Below are 26,651 nucleotides of genomic sequence, written 5' to 3'. Positions count from 1 at the left end.
CCCTTTTGTTGCCCTTGTTTTATTTTTGTAGTTATTATTATTGTTGTTATTGATGTTATTGTTATTGGGTAGGACAGAGAGAAATGGAGAGAGGAGGGGGAGAAGGAGAGAGGGAAATAGAGAGAGAGAGAGAGAGAAAGACCTGCTTAACTGCTTATGAAGTGACCCCTCTGCATGTGGGGAGCCAGGGGCTCGAACCGGGACTTTGATGCTGGTCCGTGCACTTTCCGCCATGTGTACTTAACCCACTGTGCCACCTCCCGGCTCCCTTCTTTACAAAAATTCTATAATTCTACACTGTTCTTTTTCTAACTCCCTAAGTGTGCACTCAGATTGTTTGAATTTTTTCTTTTTTCCTTATTTATGCTTGCATGGCTATGAATTTTCCTATTAGTACTGCCTTAGCTGTATCTCAAATATTCTGATAGCTTGTGTATTTATTTTCATTTATTTTGAGCAACATTTTAATTTTTCTCTTTGACCCAGTTGCTATAAGCAGTACACTGTTGAGTTTTCATACTTAAGGATTATTTAAGACATTTTGTTTGCTGCTGAATGTTAGATTAATTCTGTTGTAGTTTGAGGAGATGGTTGGAATTACTTCAATGTTCTTGAACTTAATGACATTGTCTTTGTGGCCTAGCATATGGTCTATCCTTGAGAGTGTTTCAGTGCATTTGCGAACAATTTTGTATTCGTCATTTTCTGGAGTGAAGAGATCTGAAGCTGCCTATTAGGTCTAAATTACCTATTGCTTCATTTAAATCATCTCTTTATAATCATCTTGGACAGAGCTTGGAATCATGTTAAGTGAGATAAGTCAAAATGTGAAGCATAAATATCAGATGATATCACTCACAGGTGAAACTTAAGAAACAAAAACAAAAAGTGAGAATACAAAATAAAACTTGGACTGGGTCTGCTATATTGTACCAAAGGATGGGGTTTTGGGGGAGACGGTGTATAATGCTAAGAAAGAGTCCAAGTTGGGCATGGGAATGTGCAGAAACCTATCACAAGGAGGAGATATGATACTCCTGTGCCAACACTAATTCATTAATTCCCCAATAAAGAAAGAAAGAAAGAAGAAGAAGAAGAAGAAGAAGAAGAAGAAGAAGAAGAAGAAGAAGAAGAAGAAGAAGAAGAAGAAGAAGGAAGAAGAAGAAGAAGAAGAAGAAGAAGGAGGAGGAGGAGGAGGAGGAGGAGGAGGAGGAGGAAGAAGGAGAAGAAGGAGAAGAAGGAGAAAAAGAAACAGAAAGCAATTTTAAGTAAGCCAATAGTAGCTCAAGTTTATAACTAATATGAAATTAAAAGACTATACTTAGTTTAATGGCCACTTTTATTCTTCATTAAAGTAGGAAATAGTGATAATTTTAAACAGTTGAGATGATTAATTTTTCAATTGGACAAAAAACTAACTGCTATCAATAGTGCTAGATATGGAAAAGAGAAGATAAGTAGAGATAATAGACTCACAATTAGTCAATTTGGTGGGGAAAAAAATTGGCTATCTACTGATGTCACCTCTCCAGAGACTTCCTGGGCTGTTCCCCAGAGGCAATCTAACTAACCACGCATAGCTGAACTGAGGATAATGAGTTACATGGGGCAGGGAACTCTTGGGGCTACTAAAAATAAACATATCTTTAGGTATCTTAGTCTCTAAAGCATGAACTCTGATATTGGTGGCTTATAAAAACATCCTTCCAAATTAATACTAGCCCTTTTATTCATGGGCAGATTTCATAGAATTCACAAATAACAACTTCTGACTAGTAATAGTTTTCCACTCTAAGTTACATTCCTTTGTTGCAGAGAAGCACTCTAATAAACAACTGGACAATCTTCCTAAGAAATCCTGGGATCACACAAGTTATGCTAATAGATTTTTTTTTAATGTGGATTAACTTTCGCAGAGTCTGAGTGAGTAGGGTTTTCTCTTCCTTGTTTTTAAGGACTAGTCATGTTCATGGGTTATCTTTTGCAATCTTGGTACATTTTTAACATGGATCTGTTATTTATGCTGAGAATTCCATTCTGCCACCTTCTTCCCTTAACACCTTCCTTCAGGATTTGTTTGCCTGATATTATCATTCCTATAAATATGCCAATCTTTTAGTTTCATAAACTTGTAATGGTCCTTTGAAATCATCTTGCTTCTCCATAAGGTAGCAAAATACCTCTAATCTTTATTGTTCTTCTGTGGAAAAAGAGACATATTCTTGTGTGTGTTTCTTTTATTTTTATTAAATTTTAAATGTTATTGATGAAATGATCTTTGGTTGTAGGTACAAAATTTCACAATTTCTTCAAATATGTGCCTACACACCTTGCCCACTACCAAAGTGCCATCTCCCTCCAGCACATGGGGGATGGGCTACCAACTCAGTCACCTCCCCATTAGTATGTTCAGGTCTGCTGATAAAGACTTTGAATCTGCTGCTACAGTTCATAGCTAACTAAAGTTTTACCATGTATTTTCCCCTGTATTTGTTTCTTAAATCACACCTTTGACTGAGATCATCCAGTATTCACTCTTCTCTTTTTGGCTTATTTCATTTAACATGGTTCTTTCAAATTCCATTCAAGTCATTAGGTGTATTCTTAGTCTGATATTCATTTAAATGATTCAAATGTTACCTGAAACTCTACCTTTACTCCTGATTCTTCACTCCCAACAATATGATGGTGTTACTTGCAGGATTGGTATCAAGGCATGAGTTTGCTTTTTATCTGAAGTTCTAGACTGGAAGAGGAATCTAAACTTTGGATAACTTTTATAACCCTGCACTAGCAAAGAAAAAAGATACAAGGGTTTTCTTTCAATTTAACCTTAGGTGCTAGGTTTTGCAATCATGCATTCTGTATTTATGTTTTAGATCTGTAAAGTCTAACAAAAATGTTCACGAGAGCAGCTTGCATTGGATGTTCATGCCAAGTAAGTAGAATCAGTCTTTTCTATAATTATAAAGATCTGTTATCAATGTACTAATAGCAGTAAGAGAAATAACAACTTTATTAATAGGAATCTTAACTGTTATGGTCTCAATATACCACAATTGTAAAATTGCAGTAGAATTGACCCATGTGTTTTAGGTTTAGCATTGCATAACAGACACTGTAAGAATCACAGTAATTTAACAACATGATTTTATTATACTATTGTTATGGTCTGAAATGTGTAGCTCACTCTACTCCACACACACGCACACACAAACACCCCAAAAAAGTATAACGTGTTGAAATCTTGATCTTTATTTCTGTGAATATGACCTTACATGAATACAGGGTCTTCAAGATATTAAGAAGATATACTCAGTGAGAGTGGGCCCTAATCCATTATGATTGCTATTCTTATAAATAAAAGAGACATTGACAAAAAAATCTATATAATATGGAGAGAGACTGAACAGCTACTGCTACAAGAAATCCTAGAACTGCTAGTAATTCACCAGAAGACAACAACCTAAGTTTGAACTAAAACTTAGTTCAAACAAAACTGTTAGATAATGGATTTCTTTGGCCTACATCCATATTGTCACAACCATATTGTGACAACCCTAAGAAAATAATACAGCGTAATAAAATTTATATTAAGGTATCTATGCTAAATATTTCTACTACTATCTTTGTAATAGATTTTTATATATACTTTCTTGGTTCAGGTCACATATAAGCATCACTGAGAAGGAAAAAAACTCATGTTTTAGGATTATCTATGAGATGTTTCTAAGATCTCTGAGACATAACAGCCTAATTGAAATACTGTAAGAGGCTTCACCTGGACACTACTATGGATTGTAGGTACTCCTCCACTGTGACTCTTAAAGCACAAGGTTAGAGAGAGGAAAGCCAAGGTAAGTACCAAAAAAATCTTATAGCAAGCTCCAAAAACCAGTATCAGTTATATTTTCCTGTATACTTTGACAAAAAGATTTGACAATCTGAAAAAGATAGAAATTAAAAACCATGCTGTCACTAAAGAATATACAATAAGTATATTTTCAAAATATGATCATATACTTTCTCTCAGAATACTAATTTGTTCTTTGTATTTTATTAAAAACTGATAATTGAGGCAGGCAGTGATGCAACAGTAAAGCACACAAGTTGCCATGCTTGAGGAACTGAGCTCAAGCCTCTAGTCCCTACCTGAAGGAGGGAGGCTTCACTAGCAATAGAACAAGCTGTAGTGTCTTTTTCTTAAACCTACCCCATTTCTCTCTATTTCTATAATAAATTTTATAAAATAAAGTGAAGGACATAGTAAACCAGGAGTTGTGGAGAATTATATAGGCACTAGTGAAAACCCTAGTTGCAAAAAAAAAAAAAAAAAAAGAAAGAAAGAAAGAAAAAAGAAAAGATAATAACATCATTTTTTTCATTAAGAAGTAAAAATATTTAGGAATTAGGGTGAGAAGCAGCTCTTAATATCTCAGTATTAATTTATACTTATTTGTTTTTCTGTTCCACAGTCTTATGCATCTGTGATTTTGTTGCTTTAAGACTGGCTTTTTTTATTACTATTTTTTTTAGTAGAGAGAGCAAAGAAGAGATAACACAGCATTAGTCCTTTCCTTAGTACTTTGCTATTCCGGTGTGGTGGTGGGATTCAAACCCTGGTTCTGTGCCTGGTGAGACATTCACCTTACTAGGTGAGTTCTCTCTTATCTCTAAAATCTCAACATTTACTAAAGATAGACTTATAATTGTAACACAAGTATCCCAATTCCAGTATTATCCCATTTTAGAATTTACTATTCCAAATTAGTTTATACTCTTTAACACTATAGTAATAACTATCAGCAAAACAAAACTGAAAAATTATAAGAAACACTAAGAATCCAGTAGTGACTTGGCAGAATACTCTCTAACCTGATCATGGATTTTGGCTAAAAGAAAAGTGATGTTTACAAGAGAAAGAATCCCGCCTGTCATCAACAGAACATTTAAATGAAACAAAATCTGAAGTGTCAGTACAGTCTACTAACAGTGGTTGACAGTTCACTTTCTACAGTCTATTTCAGTCTTTAAATTCTTCCATATTTTTATTTATTCAACAATTACATTTATTGTTCTACTATATGACAAACTTTTCCCAAATTTATGGTAATATTATGCAATATCACTTATTAAGGATTTATTATTAAGCTCACATCATGGTAAATGTGTGTGTGATTTATGTGAGAGAAGAAAATATATATAAAAAGGTTTATCTCTCAGAATAAATTCAATGCAGAGCTATTCTTTTTCCCTCCTTTTCTTTCCTCCTCCTCCTCCTCTCCCTCCTTCTTCACCTCCTTTTAGAGGTGGAATCTCACACAGGCTCCAAGGTTAATATTTTCATTAAGATAGAGAGGTAGAGTGAGAGGGAGATATATCACAACACCAAAGTTCCTCTACATGACAGTCCCATGTGGTGCTGGAGCTGAACTTGGACTATGGGCGGCCAAGCCAGATCCCACTTCTCCTCTCCCCTCTTCTACCTCCCTTCCCTTCCCTTCCCTTCCCTTCCCTTCCCTTCCCTTCCCTTCCCTTCCCTTCCCTTCCCTTCCCTTCCCTTCCCTTCCCTTCCCTCCCCTCCCCTCCCCTCCCCTTCCCCTCTTCTCTCCTTTCCCACTCCCCCTCCTTTCCTTTCCTTTTTAAATTTCCTTTCCTTTTTTATTTTTTTCCTTTTCTTAATTTCCTTTCTTTTTTAATCTTCCTCTCTCCTTTCCTTTTCTTTCTTTCTCTTTCTTTCTTTTCCTTTCTTTCTTTCTTTCTTTCTTTCTTTCTTTCTTTCTTTCTTTCTTCTTTCTTTCTTACCAGAGCACTTCTCAGCTCTAGCTTATGGTTGGGTAGAAGATCGAATCTGAGATCTCAGAGCTTCAGCTATGAAAATATTTTATTGTAAAACCATTATGCTATCTCCCCACTCATTGGTTATAATCATAATTTTATTAAAAAAGAGAAAGACTTAGTGTATCGAAATTAAAAGGAGAGAGAGAGAGAGAGAGCAGATTCTTTCCAGAATCACCAGAAGAAAATACAGCTCTACTGACAAGTAAACTTTGTCCAGGTGAGACCTTTTTCAGACTTCTGACCTCCAGAACAAAGATAATAAATCTCTTGTTCCAAGCCAAAAACATAAACACAAAACAGAACAAGGAATGTGAGGTTGGTATTTATGGGAAGAATGAAGAGTGGGGAAAGCTTTAAAAAACTGAAGAATCTAATTTTATCTTACTTTACTGTAAGAAGAGAAAAAAATACAATAGCACTTGGCATCTTGATGTTCTGTTTTGTTTTTATTTTTCTTGCTGTATTTTGGGCCTTGGGGACAGAACCCAGATCTGCATAACGAAAAGTTTATGCTCTACTGTTCAGAAACTTCCCTAGCAAATTTCTATTTATTTATTGTTTATTTTGGAGAGAGGCAGAGCATTGCTAAACTCTGGGTTGTGGTAATTGCCCTCCAGTCGAGAAGTACTGATACAGGTTTTATTTTATTGTTGGTTTGTCTACACGCACATACAACATTTTTTTAAAAATCTGTCCACATTGTTGAATATACCCATAGCTTCTTTGTTTTTATTGCTAAGTATTGCTGCTTTTTTGGCTTACACCAGATTGAACCAGAGGCCTTGGAGCCTCAGGCATGGGAGTTTGTTTGGTTTTGGTTTTTGTATACTGACTATGCTATTGCCTCAACTCCTCTACCCCAGTTTTCAGGAGAGAGGGAAAAGAAGATTTCAAAGTACTACTCTACCATCCATGATGTTTCACCTGTTTGTCCTTGATGATTTCTTTACTTGGTGCTCTCATATTGTAAGGGATTCAACCCAGGACTTCACACATAATAGCCATGCACTTTGACCGCTAAGTTAACTTCTGGGTCCCACTTTGAAGAATTTCTAAAGAGAGTTACAACATGAAAGCAAAGAAAATAAAAACACTTAACTGGTGATTTCCTGTAAATTTGCTGGAAATGGTATTAATAATGATTAACGGGGATTAGTTCTGGAGCAACATAAAGTTTGGATGTAGTGAATTTTTCAAAAGAAAATGTTCACATCAATAAGTGTATTTCTGGGAGTCGGGCGGTAGTAAGCGGGTTAAACACAGGTGGCGCAAAGCACAAAGACCTGCATAAGATTCCAGTTCCAGCCCGGGGCTCCCCACCTGCAGGGGAGTTGCTTCACAAGCAGTTCTTCTTCTAGTATTTGCCCTTCTTCCATAGCCAGTCAACAGCGTCAGGTTGAAAGCTGTCAGGAGCTGCTTGTTGCTGGCTTTGAAAGTGATTGAGATCCATGTGGATTCAGTAGGCTAGGAAGGATTGTCAGTTTCCCCAATGAATGGGTACTCACGGAATGCACTACGGGAAGGTCGATCCAATGCATCCCTTCACAAGCAGTAAAGCAGGTCTACAGGTGTCTATCTTTCTCTCCCCCTCTCTGTCTTCCCCTCCTCTCTCCGTTTCTCTCTGTCCTAACCAACAACGACATCAATCATAACTGCAACAATAAATCAACAAGGGCAATAAAAGGGAATAAATAATAAATAAAATATTTAAAATAAATAAATAAATGTATTTCTAGCTTCTGCATCCAAAGCTTCTGTTGATATATACTTTTAAATGTATTGTTCCTCTTTGAATAAAATGAGTAAAAGGATAAGTTTTATTTTCTACACATCTTCAGAAGAATGTTTCTCTCTACTTAAAGTAAATGAAATAGTCTGAAATATTTAAATTTGTAATGGAAAACTCAAAGTAAAAGGGTTGGGGAAGTACATATTTTCTGTTTATTTAAGATTGTCACATTTATTTTGTGATTTAATAACAATTTACAAGATTATAAGATTGCAGGGATATAGTTCCACACTACACTCAGAACCAAAGTTCTGTGACTTCCTCCTCCTCACAATAAACACTGTAGTTCTCAGAAAGTCTTAGAGACAGCTTGGTAGCTTTTTTTCCCCAAGTATATGTGCTTTAATTCTCCATATCCCACATGTGAGCTAAGCCATGTGGTAGTTGTCCCTATTTACTTCACTAAGCATAATCACATCTATTAGTAGTTTCATCCATCTTACCCTGAAGGACACAATGTCATCCTTTTTTTTAATGTAGGGTAGTATTCTATTGAATTTATATCCCATAACTTCTCGCTGCTTCTATTTCTTTGTCAATTGTGAATAAAGTAGCTATGAAATATAGGTAAATATGTACCTTTAAATTAGTACTTTTAATGTGCTTTGTATATCCAAGACTGTTACATTTAATGTTTGGAGAAATTCTACAATCATAAAAAGGCATTAATTCTAATAGTTAAAATCATATTTTAAAGTTATTTTGGATCCAGCTTCTGCCACTTATTAGGTGAGTGATCCTGGTAAATTTTCTGAACTTTTTAACCTTTGATTCCTTTATCTATTCAACAGATAACATGATAGTGCCAACCTAATAAAGTTATTGTGATAAAATTCATCTAAAGTACTTAGGTCAATCCCTGAAATGTGGATGAATCTTATATAGTAGCTCTTAACCACCCTCTTTGTTATCAGAAGGGAAATGACTGAAGCTGTCTCAAAATCCCAACCAAATTCTGCCTATTTCTCTCTAAGGAAAAAAAATAAAAAGAGTGGATTAAACATGCAAAGAAAAGTTACTCTTAATTCCAACAAATAGAGTACAATGGAAAGTAGTAACAACAGTCTTTTCTCTGGATTCATTCTACTGGGCTTCTCCAATAGACCTCAGCTGGAAACTGCTCTCTTTGTGGTCATCCTGATCATCTACTTTTTGAGCTTTCTAGGCAATGGAACAATTATACTTTTGTCAATTGTAGATCCTCGCCTTCATACCCCTATGTACTTCTTCCTCTCCAATCTGTCTTTTATGGATCTTTGTCTGACTACTTGTACTGTCCCTCAGACACTGGCCAACTTTAAGGGGAAAGATAAGACAATCACCTATGGTGGTTGTGTAACACAGCTCTTCATTGCTTTAGGACTTGGGGGGGTAGAGTGTGTCCTCCTCTCTGTGATGGCTTATGACAGATATGCGGCTGTGTGTCGCCCACTCCACTACATGGTGATCATGCATCCCCAGCTTTGCTTGCAGCTGGTTGTAACTGCTTGGCTTACAGGGTTCAGCAATTCGGTAGTACAGACAGCATTGACTATGACTCTTCCTCTCTGTGGTAAAAACCAAGTGGATCATTTCTTCTGTGAAGTTCCAGTAATGCTGAAATTGGCCTGTACCAACACTTCTGTCAATGAAGCTGAGCTCTTTGCTGTCAGTGTCATCTTCCTGGTAGTGCCTCTGTCCCTCATTTTAGTGTCCTATGGCCACATAACCCATGCAGTCCTGAAGATTAAGTCAGCTCAGGGGAGGAGGAAAGCATTTGGAACCTGCGGTTCTCACCTAATGGTAGTAATTATTTTCTTTGGCACACTTATTTCCATGTACCTCCAGCCCCCTTCCAGTTATTCACAGGATGTGAACAAAAGCATTGCTCTCTTCTATACTCTAGTAACTCCACTACTGAACCCACTTATTTATACTTTGAGGAACAAGGAAGTCAAAGGGGCACTAAGGAAACTAGTGAGAAGAAACATAGATTGAAGAGGGAGAGAATGTAGGATTTGTAGGCCCAAGTACTTGTATACTGGAAAACTTCCAACTGAGTATACATTGGCTTTAACTTAATTTTAAAAATCCTTATAAAACGCCTACTATGTAAAAAGTACTGTTTTAGGTACTTGGAATATATCCATAGTATATATAAAGTACCCTAACACTGGTATATCAATATTGAACAACTATAGATATATAATAAGAATAGACAAGGTTTAAGTTTATATAATACTACAAATTGTTTTCACAAACACATTCCCAAGTGAAATAATACAGCTGTAAAATAGTTCACAGTGTATAATTACACTTATAGAAACCTCATAAATAGGCAAAAAAAAAATTTGTGAAATCAGAATGGTGGTTCTCTTGAAGAATATTCATAGAAAGGTGAAATAGATTGTGAGAAAATAAAGATCCTGATAATGTTTTAGTATTTGATCTGGATACTGATAATACAAGCTCTAAAACATTAAGTTAAAAATGAACACAAAATGATAACATTAACTAATTACATTAACTACTTGCCCCTTATACAAAGGTTTGATTTTATACTCTAAAAGACACAAGTTATTTTCTCATTGAACTCAACTATTGAATTCTAAAGTGTTCTTGATAATACTACTTAGTCAACTAAAAGAAAATTTACCATTGAATATATTAGAAATAACTTTCCTCTGAAAATATAACAATCTTTTGTAGAGAGAGAGCCTTCATAAATTTCTTTAAATATTTATTTATCTATTGATGTATTTTTCTTTTTTTTAATGTTTTCTTTACTGCCACTAGGGTTTTTCTTTTTCTTTTTTTGTATTTTATTTACTTTATTTTTGAGAGAGTTGCAGAGACAGAAAGACACAGAGGCAAATACCAGAGCACTGCATAGCTCTGTCTTATTGTGGTGTGGGGGATTGAACCTGGGACTTCGGAGTATCAGGCATGAGAGTCTCTTTGCATAACCATTATGCTATCTACCCCCCACCCCCTTATTGATGTATTTTTCATGAGATGGAATGAGAAAGTGAGAAACAATGGAGAGGGTAGGAAGAGAGAGATATACCAGGCCATCACTCAGCTCTGGCAAATAATGGCTCCAGGGATTTAACCCAGTTGCAAACAAGACTAAAACAAAAACAGATCAATGGGACTATATCAACTTAAAAAGCTTCTGCACAGCCAAAGAAACCAAACCTTTCCCTCCTTCCAGAGTCCTTTGCTTTGGCGCACTTCACCACAGCCAGTCCAACTGTCACCTTTTGTTTTCCCTTACTGTCTTTGAGTTTTAATTTCCACCTATCAGTAAACAGTAATTTTGAGTGAGTTGGTATATTTTGAGTATCATACAGAAGATATTATTTTAATAATTATTTACACTGTCCTTTCAAACTATGATAACCACTGATGACTATGTTATTTATGACACAAAGACTTCATACTCATCTGGATGTTTACTTTTAATTTTTCAAATAATGAATAATGACTCTATTGTTTTATTCAATTTATAATCACATTCATCATCAAAATTCCAGTGACATTGCATCAAATATATATAATGGTAACATATAGCATCTGAGTACAATTTTTCATCTCACCAAGGTAGGTGTCTGCAGAACATTCTCACCCCAAAATTAGGTCCATCATCATTACCAAGACCTCAAAGTCTTCCTCCCTGTACCTTTTTTTTACTGTTCTCCTTTTCCAGAGTCCTTTGCTTTGGTGCAATACACCAAACAAGTTCAAGTTTTATTTTATATTACCTCTTTATCTTTTTGCTCATGAATGAGACATTCCCATATTCATCCTTCTCTTCCTGGCTTATCTTGCTTAACATGATTCTCTCAAGCGCCATCATAGCTGAGTTGAAGAAGGTAAATTCATCATTCTTAATAGCTGAGTAGTATTCCATTGTGTATCCATACCACAATTTTCTTAGCCATCCATCTGTTGTTGGACACCTATATTGTTTCCAAGTTTGGGTTATTACAAATTATGCTGCTATTGGATGGGTGTGTTTGTTTCCTTCAGATATATTCCCAGGAGAGAAATTTTCAAATCATAGGGTAGGTCCATCTCTAGCATTCTGAGAGTTCTCTAGACTGCTCTTCACAGTTGGACCAGTTCACGTCCCCACCAGCAGTATAAAAGGGTTCCCTTACTCCCTCAACCTCTCCCAACATTTGTTGTTACCGTCTTCTCAGATGTTTTACATTCTCCCAGGAGTAAAGTAGTATCTCACTATTGTCTTTATTTGTATTTCTCTGATATTGATGATTTTGAGCACTTTTTCATGTTCGTTGAACCTTTGGTGAAAATTTTGTTCATAGCCTCTCTTCACCTTTGGATAGGGTTATTTGCTTTGTTGTTTGGGCTGAGGTTGGTGAGCTCTTTGCATATTTTGATTGCTAACTTTTTGATGGAAATTTATTGAGATAATTAGTGAAAGGCACACAGATATTGGATGAAATCATCTCCCCCAGGAAAGTGCTGTTTATTTTTTAAAATAATTTTATTGAAATGTGTCAAGAGTACATGAGTGGTATGAACGGATGAGCAGGAAAAAATAAAATCATGGGGCCAGGTGGTGGCACACCTGGTTAAGTGCTTGTATTACCATGTACAAGGACCTGGGTTCAAGCCCCAGTCACCCCTTGAAGGGGAAAACTTCATGAGAAGTAAAGCATGTCTGCAAATGTCTCTTTCTCTCCCTTTCTAGCTCCCCTTCCTTCTCAATTTCTCTCTATTCTATCAAATGAAATAAAGTTGAAAATTTAAATAAATAAATAAAATCACAGGAACAATAACTTCAAAAAAGTGTAGGTTAATCTTGGGAGTGATCAGTTTCCCCTTCACAACCCCTGGATGGATTTTAAAAACTATAACAAGTCTACAAGGAGTGCACCTCTGATATAAGGGCATATAGAAACTGAAAAGTAGAAGCACAGAAAGATATATTCCAAACAAGTGGAAACCAAGGAAAGTGGGTGCATATACATGTATATCAAAAAGACTAGACTTTAAGTCAAAAATAGGGATTCAAAAAGGTCACCACATAATGACTAACCAAACTATAACTATTGTAAATACCTATGTGCACCCACTATTGGAGTATCTAAGTACATCAAGTTGATACTCATAGACTTGAATAAAGAAACAGAGTGATAGTAAAGAATTTTAATGTCTTGGTTTTGTGACTTTGTTAGAAAGTGAACCACATGGGATGTAATTAGAGAATACTATGAAAGGAAAGGTCTCACCCGAGTAATGAATCTGAAGGGTTGTCATTCCAGCGTGAAGTCTCTGGACACAGTCTGAAATGAAGCATGTTGAGGTGGCAATCGTTGCATTGGTTAGGTTGTGATCGGCGGATGCAATATTATTTGATATAGATTGGGAGAGGCATATGGGAAAGTGGGCCCTATCCAAGGGTTCCAGGACTGGGGGAGTTCGTACCCCTCCTACCCTATGGTTTGTTAATTAATCCTTTCTTAAATAAAATAAAAAAAAATAAAATAAAAGAATTTTAATGTCTTTTTATTTCTGTAGTGGTTTCTTTCAAGGTGTAATAAATCTTTGATTTTAAGTAGACCCATTGGCTTATTCTTGCCATTGTTTCCCTTGCCAGTGAGGTAGAATCTCCAAGTACATTTCTGATGTCAAGACTCTGCCATTTGTCACCTATGTTTCATTCTATTGTTACGCCCTTTATACTTTCATGTCTACTACAAGTATTTAATCCATCCATTTGCATTAATATTTAAATATGATGTTAAGTGATAGTCTAGTTTGCTTTTTCTATATGTAGCTGTCCAGTTTCCCCAACATTATTTGGTAAAGAGGCTTTCTATTGAAAAAAAATTATAAACAATACTAAACTTTAAAAAAAAATTTATCATGAGATGCAGAGACTTTTATTATCTGTAATTTCTTCTCATGTAAATATATAATACCATTCAAATTTATGTAATATCTTTGATAGCACTGCTTTGTGTCCCTTTAAGATCAGCAAAGTAGTTGTTTAGCCCAACAATGGGCTCTGTGTCTTTGTGAGATTGTCTGTTTCAGCACCCAAGATATCATAAAGTGAGTTTTTTAATAACAGTTTGGTTTAACCATCAGGGTGGCAGGAAAAAAAAAATGTGTATCGGGAAATTTGTTACTATTGTGGGCAAACTTCATTCATATTCCCAAACTTCATTTATACCAGTATATATTAAGTATCCCAGGTGTTGTACTCTATAGTTTCCAGTTTTATTCCAGTAAAAATACTCTGATGCTGCTATAGATATAAAGACTATGTATATAATTAACTCTTGCTATCATTTCCAATTTGTTAAATGATGTATGTGGTACAACATCATTTGTTATAAGAATCTGTAACTGAAATCACTCTGCACCTTGGAAAAAATTTGTTAGCTATAGGCATAGGATACTATATGATAATGTCACACATACACTCAGAGACACAAATGTATGTTCACTTTGACACTTGCTAGGTAAACCTACTAAAAATGCCAAATGTTTTTTTGATGATGGCAGGCATTGCCAAAGCTTTAACCTGCACAGAAAAATTCATTGTTTATCTAAAATGAAAGAGGGGAGAGAGAGAGAGAGGGAGAGAGACAGAGAAAGATATGCCAAATCATTACTCATCTCTAGTTTATGGTAGTGCTGGAGATTGAAACTGAATCCTCATGCATGAAAGATCCTCTGATACAATTATCCCATAGACTTTACAACAGAACCTAATATAAGAGTGATCTCCTTCTGACATTAGTTTTAAAAAAATGTTAAAATGTCAATATCTCTAAGTTCCCGGTGGCACACCTAGATGGGAGCACACATTACCACGTGCAAGAACCTAGGTTCAAGCCCCTGGTGCCTACCTGAAGGGGAGAAGCTTCACAAGTGGTGAAGCAGTGCTGGAGGTATCCTCTATCTCTCCCTCCTTTCTCAACTTCTCCCTGTATTATCTAATAATAAGGGATAAAAGGCCATCAGGAACAGTGGATTTATGGAGCGGGCACTGAGCCCCAGTGGCAATAACCCTGGTGTTAATAAAATAATAAAATAATAACATGCCTATGAATAATATAAATAAAATGTTAATATTCCTTGTGGTGATTTATTTATTATTTTGGCTGTACTTTTAGGGTATGGACTTAAATGTCTTTTTACAAAGACAAATATCATAGTGTTTCCAAAGGGGATACAACTAAGAAAATTCTATGAAGCATTTTAAAATAATAAGTATATCCTTTCTTTCCTTATAGTCTGTGGCAGCCAAGTCAAGGACTCTGGAGGCTGGGAATAAAGGTGAGAACACAATTAGGGACCCAGTGCAAGTTGGCAGTGGAGGACTTAAGTTGTTGGTGATAATGGTGTGCAGACACTTACCACAGGGAGTTAAGAAGTTGAACTCGTGACAACAACTATCTTGTAAATTATTATTTCCCAAACAAAATGATAAAAACTAAGATACATATATTCTTAGGAGCATGATATCTGCATCTCTGAAGGGTGAACTGAGACCATGAAATCAGATTTGGAATTTACTTCTAGAAAATAATTAGATAAGGAAATGCCTTTGAGAATTGTCAGGAAAAATATGGATGACACATGAAATATATGTCATATGTACACTGGCATTCAAAGTCTTTCTATTTTGTGTCTCCCTAAAGTCATTTGGAACCAAAGTCCTTCCAAAACACCTTCTTCATCGCTCCCTTTACATCTTTGTTCCGCAGTGTATATATCAGGGGGTTGATCATGGGAATAATAACAGTGTAGAAGAGAGATATAAACTTTTCCTGATCCTGAGAGTAGTTATTGTTAGGCTGGAGATAAGCATAGATGGCTGTGCCATAGAACAAAGACACTACTATAAGGTGGGATCCACAGGTCCCAAAGGCTTTTCTTCGGCCAGCCGCTGACTTTATTCTTAATATGGCCCTGACAATACGGCCATAGGAGAACATAATTAAGGCAACAGGTATGAGAAGAATTATAACACTGACAAAGAAGAGTTCAGACTCATTCATAGTCGTATCAACACAAGAAAGCTTGAGCATTGGAGGGACCTCACAAAGAAAATGGTCCAACTTATTTCTCCCACAAAGTGGCATAAGAAAGATCAACACTGTCTGCAATAAGGAGTTGGAAAAACCAATGATCCATGAAGCAGAAGCCATCAGGGCACACAGACGAGGGTGCATGATTACAGTGTAGTGCAGAGGCCTGCAAACAGCTGCATAGCGGTCAAATGCCATGGCGCCTAACAGGATGCATTCTGTAGATCCCAAGCCTAGAGACACATATAACTGAACTACACAGCCACCATAGGAGATAGATTTGTCAGCTCCACTGAGATTAACCAGGAGCTGTGGAACAATACTAGTCGTATAACACAGGTCAAGAAAGCTTAAGTTGGAGAGGAAAAAGTACATGGGTGTGTGAAGATTTGGGTCCAGTTGGGACAGTGTAATGATAGTTGTGTTTCCCAGCAAAGTGAAGATATAGAAGAGCAGAAGAATAACAAAGAGGACTAACTCCAGTTGAGGCCTGTCAGAGAAGCCCAATAGGATGAATCCAGCGAAAGAACTTCCATTTTTCTGTTCCATCCTTGTTAGTGGATGCTTCCTATCAAGACACAGGATTTAGTAATTAAAACCAAAACAAAGCAAAACAAAAAACTGTCTCCATCCCATCTGCACCAGGATGGGTGGGAAAGCTTCACAAGTGGTGAAGTATTGCTACTGTCTCTCTCTTCCTCTCTATTTCCTCCTCCCATCTCAATCTCTATCTGCTTTATCGAAGAGAATTAAGGAATGAATATAAGAAAGAAAGAAGGAAGGAAGGAAAGAGAGAAAGGAAGAAAGAAAGAAGGTAGAGATAAAGGAAGGGAGAAAGAGAGAATAGGTGGAAGGAAGTAGAGAGAGAGAGAGCAAGAGCTACCTGGGATTATGGATTTATCCTGCAGGGACTGAACCCCAGCTAAAACCCTGGTGACAATAAAGTCAATATCTTCAAAAAAAAGTAGATAGATCAGTCTATCATGGTAAAAGTTCAAACCTTAGTATTTAGTATGCAATTGTAAAAATTTATTTATTCATGAATGTAGTTCAATAATTTTGTTTAAAATTATCAAAAAGGGTAATATTATGATATTAAATATAAGAAATATCAAATTGTGGGTAATTAAGATAAACTTTCAAGTTATCCAGCTGAATAATCTTCGTACAAAATATAATGACCAGCAACACTCTCCATAATAAATTCATTAATAGATAAGTAAAGGCAGATACATTGTCTAAGCAGTGCTAGTTTAAAGAGAGAGTGTGTGGAACTAAAAGTAATATTACCTAAAGACATAAAGAAAGAATTTTGGTGTAAAAAATTTGAGAAAAATCCATCTCTATTAATGCAAAAAATAGTTGATTTCATATGTCCACTTTTTTGAGAGCTATTTTGAAGTGTTAGTTGTACTAGAGCATGTACATTGGTAGGACTAAAGTTAACTAATTACCATTATGGTTCAGTAATTTAGTATCACATAAGAAAGTTTTTATACTGACCTCAAAGTCTTCAGGAATCAGATAATTCAGCTTTATTATATTCAAAGGGTTTGGCAATACAGTACATTTTTAAATCTTCCAAAACTTAAAACCTGGATCAAGCTTGTGTAAAAGAAATCAATTCAGTATAAAAGAAATTTATACTAAATTGACTCAAATAAATGTTAGTATAATCTGAATAAAGGAAAAGTCAAACAAAAGAAGAGTTAGAATTAGACACTACTAAGAAATATTTTTCCATCACTAACATAAATGTCCTTCTTTTCCATAATTTAATTTCAAGAAAATTAAGCAGTGTAAAAACCCACATTTGTTTTATTTTGTTTTAAATTGCCATTTATTTATTTATTTATTTATTTTAGTATTGCCAGGACTTCTTGCACATATCATTTTGCTGCCCTTGGACAACTTTTTCATTCACATATAGAGACAGACAGACAAACGGGGGTAAAAGAAACCCTGGACACTTCTGTAGTGTAGCATTCCTCATGTAGCGCTAGGACTCAAACCTCAGTTACAAGAAAGGCAAAGCAGACACCCCTTCAGATAAGCTATTTTCCAGCCTAAAACATATGTTTCAAATTAAAAAAGCAAACACAATAGAAACTTAATACATCATGTATTGTTATGTCAAAGAAAGAATTAACTAACCAAAGTCCTATAGGAAGCCCAAATGTACTGAAGAGAAAACCTACATCCTCTGGCCAAATAACACGAGGCCTTGAGGTCTGTTTCCCCGTCTTCATGGAGTATCTTACCCTGACAGGTCATGAGGCTTCTAAATCCTCTCCATCCTTAAGGCAGCCACTGAATGCTACAGGACCTCAACCTCCTTAAAGTGATGTTTCTGTAAATCCTGAGGCTAACCTTCCCCTAGACACAACTATGCAGGACTAGACAACCAGACCCTGAGCAATGGACTGACATTCCCACCCCCCTAACCTTGCCGCATCTGTTTCTGTGGTGATGCTTTCTGCTTTCAGCCTGAAGCCCCCTGAATAAGCTATACCTTCCCTTTGTTCAGGGCTCAGAATTCTTTCAGAGCACTAGCTCTTTCTGTGACCCACTAACGTTAACAAATTGTGTTCTTACATTCCTGAAATGTCTCTTGAATCTCTGCTGAGAGTAACTATTTTTTCTGCAATAGTATAAGAAGAATTAGTTAGACTTATCTAACTTTACACTCATCCCAAATCAGCGATATGAAAGTATACGTTTCACATACCTGGCAAAAGCGATAATATTTAATGTACTGATTTTTCACATTTACATTTTAAACTTACAGTATCTGATGACTGAAGATAGAACTGACATGTTACTTAATATTAACATGCTAGTTAGTAATGTTTCTATCAGGAACTATTGAGTGCTTCATATTCTCTAAATATTGACTTGAATGATTAATATCTCAAGAAGTTTGAAGTTGTGCCATCACTACCTTTTCACATATGAAATCAATGTAAGTGGCTAAATAGCTAATATCTAAATGTTTCATTATAAGCCCAGATCTCCTTGATGTCAAAGTTCATGTTCTTAACCAGCACATCACTTTATTGTTAATCAAATAACTGTTTTGCTTGCTTGTTTGTTGTAGCTAGGACTCCACTGTCCCTAATCAAATTATCTAGATTTTTTAAAATCTTTTTAAAGATAGAAAGAGAGAGAAAGGAGGAGCCGGGTGATGGTGCACCTGGTTGAGTGTATATGTTACAATGTGGCAGGACCCAGGTTCGAGTCCCAGGTCTCCACCTGCAGGGGGAAAACTTCATGAGTGGTGAAGCAGTGCTGCCAGTATCTCTCTGTCTCTCTCCCTCTCTATCTCCCCCTTCCCTCTCGATTCCTGGATGTCTCTATCCAATAAATAAATAAAGATAATATTTAAAAAAAACAAGAAGAAAGAGAGAAAGGAGAAAGACCAGGGAAAGATAGAAAAACACCATAACACCAAAGCTTATTCTAATGTGTTGGTGCTGGACTACAATTTACACCATGCATATGACTAAACAGCAAATAACAAGTTAAAATTAAGAGAAAGTCATTGCACAGAACATAGGTTATAGTATATCACAGTAAGGTTGTATGTACTTTGATCAGAACATCAGCTACATGTACAGAAAAACTGTGAAATATTTCATAATAGCATTAATTTTAAAAAGTATGAGTTTAATTTGCAGTGATAGAATATATCCACTGGACCACCTCAAGAGAGCAAATAAAATAAAACCATTCAGACCTATACACATGTTAATACACTCATCTGAAATTAACTGCTGGAAAATTATTAATATATACTTCATAAGGAGGTGCTAACTGAAGTGAAAGAGCAAAATAATGCTAAGTTATCAAAAGAAACATCAGTATAATAATAGTATATTATAATGTTAAAATTTATAGTTCATATTATTTTATTTTCCAGAGCACTACTCAGCTCTGATTTATAGTGGTCCCAGGGATTAAAAACGGGATCTTATGGCCTCGGGCAACAACCGTTTTTTTTTTTTTGCACAACCGTTGTGCTACCTTCCCAGCTGTGTAATGTGTTTTAACATTATATCAATCAAGACCAAGAAGACAGTTGATAAAAGGTTGACTCTAAAATGAGTTGTTGGTCTCTAGAATATGTAAATGTTTAAAAAGGATGTTGAATCCTTAACTGGCAAGCCTAAAAATTAATATAATTTTAGCCTGAAAAGTAAAATATTTGTCTAGGAAGCTCCTACTAAACCAGAAGAGCTATGTCTCTGCATGTTGTAATTGCTCCACTATCACTCAGGAGACCAACTGGTAAGTAGTTAGTTTTCAAATTGCATATACTACTGTCTTAGTTTTAGGGCTTGTTTTTTTTTCTCAACAATTGAGTAAACAAGTATCTTTTATCAAAACTGGCTATGATCAAGATTGAGTGGATAAATACATGATTACTTTGATTTTCTGATTCTCTAGAATTCATTCTGGATCATTTCATTCCCTTCATCCTTCCCAACTCAATATCTGTATCTTCTAAAGCTATTTGCACCACCCCTAGAGGCAGTTTCCCAAGGGAAGGCAGTTACTGTTTTTTTTTTGTTATAAGGTTGTATATGAAAATGCACTTCAGTTCCCTCACACTTCACTCAAAGAATTGAGTGATCTGACTGGAAATCATGTGTGATAAATCAGCTGAACTGATTTAAGAGTGACTGATTCAAGCTAGGCAAACCATATCAATAATGACTGGAAAGACAACACACATTCACCCTAGGTACTAGTGTGTCTTTAGTAATTAACATAGGGATAATCTGCTATAAAAATACATATAAAACTTGTTTAGAAATTAAATAACTGAACATGCAAACAACATGAAGGAAAACACTAAGTAAATAAACTATATCTTACAAAATAATTAAATAAACATGGCATGCTCTGGCAAAATTGTCACAAAAATTAATATAGTGAAGAGTGTAATTTCACAAGAACATAATTTTACAGATGTCAGTCAATCTTGATTAAGAGGACATGTACCAAATGAAATAGATTACATGATTAGGCAGCAACATGGTAGTACACACTTCCAGTAGTAATATAGGAGTGATACATAATATAACTTTAAAATTTTACTGAACTAATTATTATTTAAAATATATATATATATTTATTCCTTTTTATTGTTGTAGTTATTGATGTCATCATTGTTGGATAGGACAGAGAGAAATGCAGAAAGGAGGGGAAGAGAAAGACACCTGCAGACCGGCTTCATCTTTTGTGAAGCGACTCCCCTGCAGGTGGGGAACCTGGGGCTCGAACCAGGATACTTACACGGGTCCTTGCGCCTGGCGCCACGTGCCCTTATCCCACTGCGATACCGCCCAACTCCCAACTAAATAATTATTTAAGAAAGCTATCAAGACTTTATCCACATTTAGCACATTTCCACAGTTCAATATTATAGTTCAATAATAGTGGCCTTAATACCGCTCTATCTCCAAGTCTGATATAAAATCAAATATGATGTCAATGAGGGATGTATAAATGAGCAAGAAATGGATTTGTGACTGTAGTAGAATGGTCAAGTGTGGGAGCCGGCTGTAGCGCAGTGGGTTAAGCGCACATGGCGCACAAAGCACAAGGACCAGCATAAAGATCCCGGTTCGAGCCCCCACTCAAGAACCAGCATAAGGATCCCTGTTCGAGCCCCCTACACACCGGGTCTGCAGGTGTCTTTCTCTCCTCCTCTCTGTCTTCCCTTCCTCTCTCCTTTTCTCTCTCCTATTCAACAATGACTACAACAATAAAGCAACAAGGGCAACAAAATGGGAAAAAATTTAAATAAAAAAAAAAGGACAGATGTGTGAACATAGTTTGTTTTTCTTTTAACTTTTTAATTTTTATTACTGATTTTAAAGCAAAAAAAGTTAATAAGATATCTTCTTCTTACAGCTTTTATTAAATTTTATTTGTGATAAGGCAAAAGGAAAAAAAAAATCTTTTTGCAACTCCATTCTTTTCTGTGATGGCCATGTATTCTCTATCACTTTCTATCTGATATATGTCTTCTAGATTTCTTAACTGATCATTTGTCTAGGACACCCCCCCAAGTGGGTTTCCTAGAACTGATAAGAGACTTATTTTTATATTCTCTGTCACTTCGAGAGCATGGGCAGTTTTTAAATTAGTTTCCATGAGAAAGAAGCTGACATAGGTATTTCTATTTTGCAAGTTTTTATTGAGAGAATGATCTCAGAATAAAGATGATGAGGGACACAAATTAAAGCATTCCGTTTTTGTAAGAAAGAATGTGTTCTCAAGTAGAACAGAGTATGAGCCTGATCCATAAGACCCTAGAGCACAACTCTCCAATGAAACAATCTGTGATGATAAAAAATATTGGCTCTACCTAGTACATTAGTCACTGAACACATGTTGTCACCTAAACATTTGCAATGTGGTAGCTAAAAAGCTGAATTTTAGATTTATTTAATTTCAAGTCATTCCAATGTAAGTAGCTACATGTGATTAGTTTACTACTGCATCAAAAAATCAAGGTATTGTAACAGATTTAACTCCATCTTAAGGCAAAGGTACTTTTTTTTTTTTTAATCCCATGAGTCTTCTTTGGCGATGGTTAGCCCACCAGACTCCAGAAAACTCTGGGAAATGAAGGGTGATGAGCTAAAAGCAATTCTCTGAAGGAGGGAATGGCTGTGAACCTAACAGCCAATACATGTAACAAGTAAAGTATGAACGGAAGCACCAGTCAGTATGGAGGATCGCAGTAAGGCACCAATAATATTTACACCGAAGAGTTCATTGGTGAGCCTGTGAAAGAATGGAAGGCTGGTACCCAATGTACATTACTTATTACACCAATATCTTCTCATAAAAATTATTTGTCTGATTCAATATGTAACCATTTATACTCTTATCACTTTCCTTTTCAAATTATTAGTTTACTCAAAGAACTATTCTTTCACATGAGCAATTAGTTCAAAGTAAATAACCACTGAGATAATATTTATAAAATGGAACTTCCTTATTATAACTTTCAAACTAGCAATTTGAATATTTCATAATAGTTTAAGTAAATCTATATCTCTTAGAGGCAGAAAATGAATATTTTAAAACTATAGACCCTTAAAATAAATTCTAAGCAAAAAGAACAAATATTGTATTAATTTTTAGAAAATAAAGAGAAATCAATGATAAAGAATGGAAGCATATAACCTAACACTTTTACATTCACACATATACTGATCTTCTACAACCAAAAGCTACACTTGATTACAACTAGAAATACTGTATTTACCTTATTTCTCATAAGTATGTAAGGAAGCATAATAAATATACTATAGGAGAAAATTCTAGGAAGAATCACTGGTTTTTAAAATGAAGAATTAAATTTAGTTCTGACATGGTGAATTTCTACATTCTTTGCTTCTGTATCAAATACAACTAAATAAAAAACAAATGAAATAAAATCAACTCACATATGAATACTTACAGAAGCACTGAGACCAAGTACCATTTCACTCACCTTTATTCACCATATTATCAGGTCCAAAGCATTTTCTTATTCTATTTATTTATCTTATTCCACGTTTCAGTCTCCAGTACTACATTAAAGACTGTAATTTGGATGTGTAGAACCAGGAAGCTGATTGTGTAGAATAAGAGCAAAAGTTGAGTATAGCACGGTTAGATATCTACAGATTCTTAAGCAATGACTTTACAGATTTTCACATATATTAGAGATCTACATTCTGATTCTAAGTGGTTGTAAGAAGTAAGGCAATTCCTTACTTTGAGTGCTTTGTACTAAATACAAGGACCAGGCTATATAGCAGAGAGACCCTAATAGGCAGCTGAAGACGGTACAAAATTATGACTGACCTGTGCAAAGAAGCAAGCCTGTTTACCTGATGGTTGTCTCTGGAGATATATGTACTACCTTGTTAATTAGCTAAAGTTATTGAGCTGTCCTAAGATGATAAACCTCAGGAAAAATGAATATCAAGGAGAATGCCAGAGATTATCAAAATATCTGTATATTGAATAACATCATGTATTTGACAGATGACAACCACCTAGGTCTCCTAGTTAAGTTACTTCTCACATTTGGGAGATTTAGAGGTCTTGTAAAATATATGATATTTTTCTTACACTAGTTGTAGATGTGTAGGTAAAGAAATGAATAAGAATTGATCCAGTTGTCTGAATTTAAGTATAAATATGAAAATTTTCAGTAATCTCATTTAATATTACTTTAAAATAAATCACAGAAATCATTGATTTTCACTTCATGTATAATTTTCCATATGTCCAAATTTCCAACTTTATATATGGAATTTCACCTAAAATATAAACATCTATTATAAAAACTTGCCTAAAATGACGTGCTCAACTGTGTCCATACTATGTCCAATAATATGTTTGTTAGGAGGTCTGGTAATAGCAAGGTATCCAGAAAAAAGAGAGAATTACACATCTGTATTGAACTTTTCCATATACAGTTCTGAGGATCAGGGATTGAATGCAGGTTCTCACACAGAGGCCTGTCCTCTATTGCTGGGCTACCTTCCTGGTCTTATTTTTAGGAACTTTTTTTTGCCTGTTCATTTTTATACCATAATAATGAATTGATAAAAATCACTTTGGATAATGTGCAAACATCTTCTACTCAGGTGGAGTCTTTTAGTTTTGATGGAAGTTCCTTTGTGCAGAATATTTTTCTCAGTTTGATATCATTTCTTTGTTTATTTTTGCTTTACTTTCTTGTAGTTGGAGCATCATCTGCAAATATATCTCTAAGACTGCTGTTAAGAAGAGTACCATCTAGGTTTTCTTGCATATATTCTATTATTTGAAGTCTTTACTCCAAGTCATTGATCTGTTTTGAATTATTGTGTGTGTGTGTGTGTGTGTTTGTGTGTGAATGTTACTAAATAATGATTTGATTTCATATTTGCATGTTGCTGTTCAGTTATTCCACATTTTCTAAAAAGATTTTTCTATTCCATTGAAAACTCTTGGACTGGAACTTCAAGAGATAGGACTACCAGGCAGCAGCAGCTGTGTTTCTCTCCTCCTCTCCCCTCCTCTCCTCTCCTCTCCTCTCCTCTCCTCTCCTCTCCTCTCCTCTCCTCTCCTCTCCTCTCCTCTCCTCTCCTCTCCTCCCCTCCCCTCCCCTGCTCCCCTCCCCTCCCCTCCTCCCCTCCCCTCCTCTCCCCTCTCCTCTCCTCTCCAGGGTCAACTAGGAATATCAAAGGAGAACACCTGGGACTGCAACAAGGCAGGACTAGAACAACTTCAGGAGCCCACCAAATCACCGGTTATTGCAAACATCTGTGCCTCATGGATAGCAAGGAGCCTAGGAGAGATTGAGCAGCTGGTAACACTCAGCCAGTTTACCAGTTGAGGCACCACCTCCAGTCTGTTTTACCAGCAAAAAGGCTGCTGAAGGGAGGAGAGGACTCCCCTAAGACTCACCAAATACAACTGTGAGTCTCCATTGCTGCTGCCCTCAGAGGCTGGAGCAGCAGGGGGATGACCCTGTGCTGATATCGGAATAGAGATCTCGCCAGTAAAGTCAGGAGAAGAGCTACACCTCTGTGGCCTAGTAGTGAGGCTATATAGTGGGAGCCTTTCCACATTGTTCTCCTGATGAGAACATGGTGAATAATTGCCTCAAACTGCATACTACAAACAGGACTTCTTTAGTAACGTACAGGGTCCAGCAGTGCTGTCCGGCTTGGCAGAGAAGCTGAATTCAGCCTAGAGCTATGGATCCTTGGGGTGTGATGTGAAACTGTCTTTGCATAACCACTGTATTATCTCCCCCCCCACACACAGTCTGCTTTATCTCTTGGTCAGGAATGAGGGATTAAACTAAGAAGCCTACTTATAGTTTAAAAGCCCATAGGCTCCCATAGCCTACAGGCAAGAAAAAGAACAAAAGAGGCTTTTAACAGCCTCTGTGCTCCAACTCAGGGATTGAAATAATATTGAAACAACTGTTAGTTTCCAGAACTGTGAACTCTTTAAGTACCTTATTTAGACACAAGTCAATCCAGGTTAGAGTGGTCAGTAATTAGAAAAGTACTGAGAGAGGGTCCACATAATATACTGTTTAGAATGGTTAAACCAACAAGAATAAATATTGGAGAAATGAACCAGGACAAGTGTCCAGCTAAAAGCCCCCAAAGGTTGAAGCACAAATTGAGGTTAACATCCAAACACTAGTTAAGGAGATAATCATAGGAGAGAGTAAAGAGTTTGGAAGAATTGTCATAAAAAATGCCAAAACAAGAAATGAGACTCTGGAAACAACATTAATTATCTCAAGGTTATTAGAGAGCTGAAAGCTGAAATAACTGAGCTAAGAACACGACTAGCTGAGCAAGCTAAAACAGCATCAGAACAGGATAACAAAATAGGTGAACTCCAGAAAACAGTACAAGGGAGAGAGAAAGAATAAATGAGGCTGAAGACAGAATTAGCAAGATCAACAACTGAAAAAGAGTAAGAGATCTCAAAAAGAGATTAAAAGACACTGAAAACTATAACAGAGACATACGGCATGACTTCAAAAAGAAATAATATATGAATTACTGGCTTACTAGAGGAAGGAAGAGAGGGAGTGGAAGAATGCATTCTTCAGGACATAATTGCTGAGAACTTCTCTAGTCTAAACAACATAGAGGACATAAAGGTTCAAGAAGCCCAGAGGGTCCCAAACAGAATTAACCCAGACAACATAAAAGACATAAAGGTTCAAGAAGCCCAGAGGGTCCCAAACAGAATTAACCCAGACTTAAAGACACATCATATTTAGAATGGAAAGGAATAAAGATAAAGAAAGGATCCTGAAGGCTGCAAGAGAAAAACCCATAAGATTAGCATCAGATTTCCTGACACAAAAGATACAAACCAGAAGAGAATGGTAAGATATCTATCGAGTGCTCAATGAGAATGGCTTTCAACAAAGACTG

General features: G+C 36.0%; 2 protein-coding genes across 2 annotated transcripts; one reads left to right on the top strand and one right to left on the bottom strand.

Annotated features, from left to right (window-relative positions):
• Nucleotides 1-8,674: 8,674 nt before the first annotated feature.
• On the top strand, nucleotides 8,675-9,607 carry LOC103127466 (putative olfactory receptor 2B8). The gene has a single exon (XM_007538370.3). It carries the CDS (start codon nucleotides 8,675-8,677, stop codon nucleotides 9,605-9,607), a length of 933 nt encoding a protein of 310 aa, XP_007538432.3.
• A 5,687-nt stretch (nucleotides 9,608-15,294) lies between these two features.
• Nucleotides 15,295-16,233, bottom strand: LOC103123921 (putative olfactory receptor 2B8). The gene has a single exon (XM_007534596.2). It carries the CDS (start codon nucleotides 16,231-16,233, stop codon nucleotides 15,295-15,297), a length of 939 nt encoding a protein of 312 aa, XP_007534658.2.
• Nucleotides 16,234-26,651: the final 10,418 nt, after the last annotated feature.

Source organism: Erinaceus europaeus, chromosome 4, assembly GCF_950295315.1.
Source record: "Erinaceus europaeus chromosome 4, mEriEur2.1, whole genome shotgun sequence".
Classification (NCBI taxonomy): domain Eukaryota; kingdom Metazoa; phylum Chordata; class Mammalia; order Eulipotyphla; family Erinaceidae; genus Erinaceus; species Erinaceus europaeus.
The sequence above is the reverse complement of the archived record's forward strand: the minus strand, read 5'-3'. Positions and strand labels throughout refer to the sequence as shown.